Source organism: Cryptomeria japonica, chromosome 1 (assembly GCF_030272615.1).
Source record: "Cryptomeria japonica chromosome 1, Sugi_1.0, whole genome shotgun sequence".
Taxonomy (NCBI): Eukaryota; Viridiplantae; Streptophyta; class Pinopsida; order Cupressales; family Cupressaceae; genus Cryptomeria; species Cryptomeria japonica.
Window position 1 is genome coordinate 522,309,693 of NC_081405.1, and position 9,408 is coordinate 522,319,100.

At 36.3% G+C, this 9,408-nt stretch overlaps 1 protein-coding gene across 2 annotated transcripts; it reads left to right on the forward strand.

The window, feature by feature from the left end:
- Positions 1-1,627: 1,627 nt before the first annotated feature.
- Positions 1,628-3,636, forward strand: LOC131060022 (uncharacterized protein At5g65660-like). Of its 2 annotated transcripts, XM_059219437.1 has the most exons (3): positions 1,628-1,984; positions 2,111-2,460; positions 2,681-3,636. In XM_059219437.1, the coding sequence occupies exons 1-3, from the start codon at positions 1,936-1,938 to the stop codon at positions 2,828-2,830; spliced, it is 549 nt and encodes a 182-aa protein (XP_059075420.1). In that variant the 5' UTR covers positions 1,628-1,935; the 3' UTR covers positions 2,831-3,636. The 2 variants fall into 2 exon arrangements, with proteins under 2 accessions (XP_059075420.1, XP_059075415.1); XM_059219432.1 differs by having other exon boundaries at positions 1,632-2,460.
- The last annotated feature ends 5,772 nt before the right edge of the window (positions 3,637-9,408 follow it).

The following is a 9,408-nucleotide window of genomic DNA, read 5'->3' on the forward strand; positions in this document are numbered from 1 at the left end:
ATGTAGAGAAAATAAGTTATGAGGCTAGAAAAAAAGATATATATTTAGAATCTTTCAATTTGATAGTGTTATGGGAATCATGGACTAGCAATACATTAAAAATAAAATGGAGGCAAATAGAAAGGTTTAAAAAATGTTTGATCACACAAAAGATCAAAATTAAAAACTTTGAAGGCCTTATTGAATTGCATTCTAATTGAAACATATGCACTCCTTATAAAAACAATTGTTATGATTTATCTCTTAAAATATTTATTAAAAAAAATCAAAAGTTTAACTCAATTTGTCGACATAATTGGTGAGGACGATGGTATGTTTATTGACTACATTATCTACCAAGGTTCAAATTCTTTAGAGTTAAAATAAATAAAGGATGACTTTGAGATCAAAAAGTATGATGGTATGTTCCTTGATTTACAATACCTACCAATGGAAATGTCTTATTGTTTGGCTCTTAATCAAAAAGTGTGCTCCTTGACTACAGTATTCGTCAAAGCCCAAATTCTTTAGAGGTACAATAAATAAAGGATGAGGTTGGATCATAACTTTGACAACTTTGCCACAAATGATACCCAATGGATACACCTTAATGCTATCCTTAATGCTTGGCTCTCAATCAAAAGGCATGTTCCTTGGTTACATTATCTATCAAGGTTCAAATTCTTTAGAGGTACAATAAATAAATGATGATATCAGGATCATACCTTGGGCAACTTCAATAGAGTAGATACTCATGTTGGCAGTGGGCCAACATCTCTCGTGGGGATTCACGACATGGTTTAACAGTCTCCTGTGGATTCTATAAGTCTAGTGGTTGTATCGGACATTGACAGGTCGATCTTTTGGTGCAACGACAACCCTAGCTTGTAACAAGTGGTATTAGAGTTTGGTCAAAGGTTCGAATCACGCAGACCGCGATGAGTGACGCTAGGAGGGGGATTGTTGGTAGTGGGCCAACATCCCTCGCGGGGATTCACGACATGGTTTAACAACCTCCAGTGGATTCTATAAGTTTAGTGGTTGTATCGGGCATTGACAGGTCGATCTTTTGGTGCAACGACAACCCTAGCTTGTAACAACTCAATGGATACATCTTATTGTTTGGCTCTCAATAAAAAAACATGTTCCTTTATTGCATTATCTATCAAGATCGAAATTCTTCTAAAGTACAATAAATAAAGAATGAGGTTGGGACCATACTTTGGAAAACTTTGAGAGAATGGATTCTCAATAGATATGTCTTAATGCTTGACTCTCAATCAAAAGGTATGTTCCTTCCCTACATTATTTTTATAGGTAAAAAAATTAAAGGATGAGATTGAGATCATACCTTGATCAAGTTCCACATAATAGATACCCAATAGCTATGTCCTAACACTTGATGCTCAATAAAAAGGTATCAATGTAATGGATATCTAATCAACAAGCTACGTCCTAACTCTCGATGCTCAATAAAAAGACATCAATGGAATGAATATCTAATCAACACCCTTAAATATTAGATTTTTAAATTAAAAAATATCAACATAGACTCGTACTCCATTCCTGTAACAAGCAGTAAAATCGATATAAATTCTCCAACAAAACAGAAACGTCTTAAAAAAAAATTGAGGACAGACAAAAGTGCGAGGACGGTCCTACAGGCATGGACCCCCATGCCTGTGGCATGGAATATGTGGTTGAATGCACATAAAGCAAGAAAGTAAAAGTAGAATCGGCAATAATTTCACCTTTTTAGGTGTAGTTACAGTCTGCTCGACCCAGCATGTCGGCAATGCGCACTTCATACGCTGACAACAGTTAAAGGTCAGCTTTGTGAGGGGGCAAGGCAAGGTATCGGCCATGATTATAATCATCCAGGCTCTTTAGCTTTTCGCGAATCGGGTACAAAATTCAAACGTCAAGCCTCAGCAGTGATGATAAAGGAGGAATTCCATGGCCACCGGTCCGTGCGACATTAAGATAATAGCAAACTTTCTGCACAGTACTAGTACTTGACCATTTTTTGTGGGAGGAAATTTGGGAATTGGATAGGGCAATGTGTGATTTTGAATGCCTTTCTGTCACAAAAATCTAGAGCAGGAGTATTTTTTTGCAAGTCACGCTCCAGGGCACATGGAGCAGCAGCAGTTGCAGCAGGAAGGGCGGTATACAGGGGTTTTTTATGGGCGAATGTTGGAGGATATTTCGGCGGGTGGTCATGTCGGCGCGGATAGCTCAAGGCACGCCTTAGGGTTTCCTCTCGGCACCGCCCTGGTTTTGTTAATGGTTTTCGGTATGAGCGCATTTTTTTCCTGTTGTTACCACTGGGAAAAGATCACAAGCTTGCACGGCCGTCATCGGAGTGGCGCCGCTAGTTTACCAGCACAGTCTCCGCCCGCCAGTCGTGCTGCCACCGCTCTGCCCTTGTCAAACGCTGCCATTTGGAGCGGCTCTGGCAAAAATACTCCGCTCCGACAGGTGATTTTAAATTTGGCTTCGGAAAAGAGGAATTCAGTACTTTAAATTTGTATCTTTGAGCTTTGGAGTGAAAGATTTAGTTTAAATTTGTATCTTTGAGCTTTGGAGTGAAAGATTCAGTTTAATTTTGTATCTTTGAGCTTTGGACTGAAAGATTTAGTCTAAATTTGTATCTCTGAGCTTTGGAGTGAAAGATTTGTTGTGATGGCCAATGTGACAGAGCCGAAGCAGTGTGGCCGTGATGATGCCCGGAGATGATGTCCCAAAGTTCGTTGCAATGCCGTCGCCTCACGGATTTGCGCCGGAAAATGTTGGAGACAACGCCGTGCCTTCTTCACACACCAGTCAATCCAAACAGAGCCGCTCTTGATTATAGCTTTGCAAAATTTTGTCGTATTTTCAAGGTTTTCTATCTCTGGAAGGGCTTAGCTGACAGTATCTGGTGTATAATGAAAAATACTAAATGACCTTTTGGTTATCACTTATCAGTAGGATCATATTAGGTGGCCAGCAGTTGGTCCATTAGAGTTTATTTCAGTATACATTTGTGATTATTAAGCAAAACTGTAAATCTTCCATCAACGGCAGTTGATTCCAAAGTTATTGAAATAAAATTGTGAATTTGTATTCCTGATTACGAGCTTCAGATTTTCACAAGTTCTTGCAGAAAATTGTTCAAATCCAGAAGCGTAGATGGAAAAAATTTCAGTCAAATCGAGAAACACCTCACGCTAAACAATATGGTTGTGATGGCCGATGTGACAGAGCCGACGCAGTGTGGCCGTGATGATGCTCGGAGATGATGTTCCAAAGTTCGTTGTAATGCCGTCTCCTCACGGATTTGCGCCAAGAAAATGTCGGAGACAACGCCGTGCCTACTTCACACACCAGTCAATCCAAACAGAACCGCTCTTGATTACAGCTTTGCAAAATATTTTAGTATTTTTAAGCTTTTATCTCTGGAAGGGCTTAGCTATCGGTAACTGATGTATAATGAAAAATACTAAATGAACTTTTGGTTATCTCTTTATCAGTAGGATCATATTAGGTGACCAGCAGTTGGTCCATTAGAGTTTATTTCAGTATACATTTATAATTTTTAAGCAAAACTGTAAATCTTCCGTCAATGGCAGTTGATTCCAAAGTTTTTGTATATAAAATTGTAAATTTGTGTTCCTGATTAGGAGCTTCAATTTCACAAGTTCTTGCAGAAAACTGTGTTAATATCAATACACAGTCAAATGTTAAAGAAACCTGTGCAGTGTGCAATCATCAATACACAGTCGAATCCAGAGCCGTGAATGTAAAAGACTTCGCAGTCAAATCCAGAGCCGTGGATGTAAAAGATTTCGCATGTCAGGTTAATGAATACAAAATAGTTATAGGGAGGGTTTTCTGTAAACATGAATATTTGCTTCTGGATCTATTTGATGCTACATTGACATACACAATCGAATCCAAAATAAATAATTATTGATAAATGTAGATGATAAAACTTGACATATACAATCAAATCCAAAAACAAAAACAATTATTATTAAATATTAACATGTATTGTGAAAATCTGATAACTTTAAAACAAATTTAAAAAAAACAAAAACAAAAAAAACTTCTTCTGATTAATTGTATAAGCGTTAAAGCTCAAATGGAATATGAATATGAACAGAGTGGAAGAACTTTACATTGAAATAGATGGAACTTGAAAGCTTGGAACTTGTTGGAGAAAGCCATTGTTATTAATATCTTCCATGGTTGCTGCAAGTGGGAAAGGACGAAGCTCCAGGAAATCAAATACAGTCTGTCCTTGCAAGGACCCGTGTCGCACAGACGTTTACTACGGTCGTCCTCCATGAAAAGTGAAGCAGCCAAATATCAAGAGATGGTGACCTTACCCGCAATGTTGACAGGTTTTGTTTTACTCGGTAGTTTGAAGGTTACCTCCGAGGAGACATGGGGCACTGATTTGCTGTATGAAATCTGATCATGTAGGTAAATATTTTATGCCAAAATTATTTGCGCACAACCACTTGAATTCAATGACAAATTTATAGATAAAAAGGCATAATATAGCTTTTTAATTGGACAAAGAGAATTTTGTGCTCTTTTAATAGTTGAAAATTGTTATTATATCATTTTTTTTAAAGCATTTTCTTTTTCAGGATTTTATGTCATAGTGATGCATTTTTTTTTGTGGGGGTGGGGGAAATCTTTATAAAGTTGTAATAAGTACTGCATTAGATATATTTGTATTATTATTTTTAAGTATTTATTGATATTTGCAAGTGAAATTGGTACAATTATTAATTGTAAATATATTTAATGGAATAAACTATATTTATAAAGATTGTATATGAAAAACTAGTCAATAAGGTGAGATGCTTTCTACCACGATCAATCATATTGAGTGGTTCCATTATTTAGAATCTTTTGATTTGTTAGTGTTATGTGAATCATGGATTAGCAATACATTAAAATAAAATGAAGTGGCTTCATTATTTAGAATCTTTTGTTAGTGTTATGTGAATCATGGATTAACAATACATTAAAAAATAAAATGGAGACAAATTGAGAGGTTTAAAAAATGTTTAATCACATAAATAATCTAAATAGAAAACTTTGAAGACCTTAAAGAATTGCATTATAATTAAAACATATACACTCCTTTTAAAAACAATTGTTATGTTTCATCTCTTAAAATATTTATAAAAATCAAAATCAAAAGTTTAATTCAATTAGTCTAGATGATGGTATTTCCTTGATTACATCACCTACCAAGGTTCAAATTCTTTAGAGGTAAAATGAATTATGTTTCTAGTTTAGTTGCAACAAATCAACTAAAGCCCATAGTTGGCCCTTTGACAACTAGGTTACGTTTCTAGTTGGCTCTTTGCCCACCTAGACAACTAACGGTTACAAAAGCCCCTAAAGTCCTCAAAGCCTCATGCTCTGACTCCCTAAGGCTAACATACTTGATTCCGAAGGGACTAGGAAAAAGAAACGCCTGCAAATCCCTTTTGCAACTAAAGCCCCATCTCTCACTGACTCCCCTGCTACCTCTACCCTTGGCATGGTGGCTAAAGATAAACACTTGACTACCACCTCTGACACGAATAAGAAATGGAAATCCCAGAGACCCTCCCAACTGGCAAAAAATAGAAGTTTACCATTCAGGAGGTGGTTAGTGATGATGAGGAGGGTGCTAAAATGATAGTAAGAGTGGAAACGTTAGTCGCAAATGCTCGAATAGGTTGGTAGGTCGTATGGTGAGAAAAACTAATGGTAAAAAACTAGTTAACTATGAGGAGGAATCAGAGGAGGTAGCTATAGATAATGAGGATGTCATTGAGGATGAAGATGAAGAGGAGGATGGCACACGGAAGGCAAAGAGTTCAAACAAATCCACTAGCAACAACTCTGAGCATAGTGGTAAAAATGAAACCCTGGACTTGAACCAAGAGGCCATGTCGGAGGAGGTGGGCAATCACCAAGGGGAGAGTGTGCACAACTGTGTTAATTGTATGACCATGATAGACGAATTGGAGGCCCTAAAGAAAAGGGTGATGGAGATAGAATAGAAGATGATTAGCGTCTCCAAGTTCAATCTGAGGGTGATGCACAACTCAACCACTTCCCTATGATGGAGAAAAAAGGCCTGGGTAAAGATGTTGAAAATGAAGGGAATTACAAGGAACTTTTCAAGTTCCTCACTAATCACTCGAACGATGTGCTCAAATAGCCACTGGTTGGTCAGTTTTAGCTTTTAAGGCCTTTTGATTTATGATGTTAAAGACTTTATATATCATTATTATTATCCCGTTAAGACTTTTATGTTGTTTTTTGATATGTTGTAAGTATGTTGCTTGTTAGTCTGTTGTAAGTATGTTGCTTGTTAGTCTGTTGTAAGTTGTTAATGTTGCTTATGGGTTGTTAGTGTAAAAGGTCAACACCCTTGTTTTGTTGCTTTTAATATAACAAAAAAGTATGCATTCAAAAGTTCCTCTTCTAACTCCATTTAAATATCATGGATGGAAAGTTAGGGTTCTAATACAACTAAATAACAAAGTGTTACATAGAGTTACAATGGCTATAGAAAAATAGTTGGTTGCTGAGTATTCTAAGGTTTAATGGTACAATAAGTGTGATCGAGCTTTTGGCTTCTTGTGTCTATGCGTCTCCGACACTTCTCTTTCATATAGAAGCTTTAAATACTCCAAAGGAAGTTTGGGATACTCTAGAAAACCTCTCTAGGAAGAAATATGAGATGAGACGTTATGAATTGGAGAATGATCTCATTAGTTCGAGTCTCACTTCTTTGGATACATTAGAAATATTTTTCACCAAATTCAAATCTCTAAGTTTGCAACTTAATGATTGTGGAATAGACAAAATGGATGATTGACTAGTTCTCTCTAGGTCCTCTCTAAGCTAGGTCTTAATTACTTTGTTTGTTTCAGCTTTCTACTCTACCAATAGTGCAGTGGGTGCCACTTGAAAATTCCCTCTTTAGAAGACTTTATTACCAACCTAACTAGGGAGCAAGATAAGTTAATTCAAATGGGCACATTGAAGTCTACAAAAGATCAAGCCCTTATTGTTGGTTCTAGAAAATAAAATACTTAAACAAAAGGAGGAAAAAATTGCAACAAAAGAACAAAGAGAGTAAGTAAGAAAGAAAATTCAAATCCTCTAATCCAACACTCAAAGCTCTTCATCTCAAGGGCAGCCTCAGAAAGAAATAATAAAATGTGCCTATTGTAAGAGGCTTGGAGATCACGAGCACAAATTCATGAAGTAACAAATTGATCATCTTTCTCATCTTCTTCAAAATTACAATATAGGGGTTCTTGAGTCCACCAAACCTCCTCATCAAATCAAGATTCAGCTAAGCCAAAGGATAAGGAGAAGACAAAGGGCAAGGATATAGCTGTTGCAACTTTCATATCATCACCATCTTGAATTATTGAATTTTATTTTTCACACCACATGGATTCTTCACAGGTTGAATTTTATTCCTTAGAGTCCTTTAGCATATCTACAATCACATTGGGTGATGATACTCCAACTTCAATTGTAGGGAGAGTGTATGTTGAAGTTAAAGGAGGCACTTTCAATAATGTTCTACTTTCAACTACTCCCTTATCAATATATTCAATTACTTACATATGGAAAGTCATGTGGGTCACTTTTTCTCTAGACACAATTGAGATCAGAGAGTTGCACAACAATAATTTAGTAATAGTGGGTAAGGCATATCACCATTCTAGGTTATACACCTTCCCATATTTTGCATAAGGCATTTCTCTAACAACATTGTTTACTTATTCCAATGAGGCTAGAAAATTATGACATGAATGGTTTGACCATCTTAACTACCATACCTTGAGCAACTAAGTACACAAGACACAGTCATAGTATTTCCTAGAGTCATTTTCTCTAAAGGTCTTTGGTAGGGTTGATCCATTGGTAAGCATCCTAAGACTAAATTTGACAAAGGCAAGGCATGGAGACCAACACAAACTATGGAGATAGTTCATAGTGATGTAGCTATGACATTTCCACATCAATCATTTACTAAGGCAAGATATGATCTTACCTTCGTACATGATTCTTACAAATATACATGGGTCTACTTTCTTAGACAAAAATATGATTTTTTTGACCAATTTCAATATTTTAAGGCACTAACTGAGAAGCGATCAATGAATGCCATCAAGATTCTTCGAATTGATAATTATGAGGAATATATCAACTCTAAGTTTAAAAATATTTATATAAAAGAGGGGATATATTTGCAACATACTACTCCATATACTCCTCAACAAAAAGGTGTTACAGAATGAATGAATTGTTCCTTGAGAGAGATGGTTAATTGTATGGCTCACTCTAAGGGTCTTTCGCTACAGTATTGAACTGAAGAAATCAACTATGCTTGTTACATTAAAAATAGGGATCCCTACAAATCCTCGAAGATAATCACTCCCTTTAAAGCTAGGACAACTAGGATACCTTTGGTTCAACATTCCAAATTATTTGGATCTCCAGCTATGGCACATATACCTCAACAACATTTCAACACTGTGGATCCTCAATTCAAACCTTTCATTGTTGTGGTTTATCCAAATAACGTTAAAGGATATTGGCTTCTCCACCGCACCGCACATGGAATGTTCATTAAAAGAAGTGTTTAGTTTCAATAAATTCATATAGACCCTTCACTTGGTGTTTATCCTTTCACTACGACTTCACTTCATTATGATAATTCTTCTAATGACTCCAGCCATCCATCACCAATTCCAACAAAAAAATTCTTCTCCTTCTAATAGTGAGGATAGTGATGAGAATCCTTCATCCTGTTCTTTTCCACATGCTTTAGAGGATAATATTTTAACATTTGATTGACCTCCTTCTCAACCTGTTTGGCTTAAATAGATACGTGAAAATGCAAGTACTTGGGTAGGGGATATAGTAGATGGTATATGTACATGATTAGATTATCAAAGTGGGCCACACTCTTTCATTTACTCTTCTTTTGACCCACATAATTTTTGAGAGGTGTCAAGAATACCTAAGTAGGATAGACCTTCACAAAACAAATATGATTCCTTAATTTGTAATCACACTTGGAATTTGACTCTCCTTCCTAAGGGAAGGAACGTGGTTTGATGTAAGTAGGTCTATTAGACAACTATTAAATCAATGGGTTAGTTGATAAGTATAAGGCATTATTGGTAGCCAAGGGTTTTTATCAAGTTGGCAATATTGACTATACATATAACCTTTCTCTCATGTGCAAGATGACTTCTATTCAACTCACACTTGCTATTGTTGCAATATATGGTTGGGATGTCTATTAGATGAATGTGAAAGTCCCTTTCTTCATGGAGACCTTGAGGAGGAGATCAACTTGGAGAAACCAATAGGGTTTGTTAATGAGTCATCCTTAGTGTC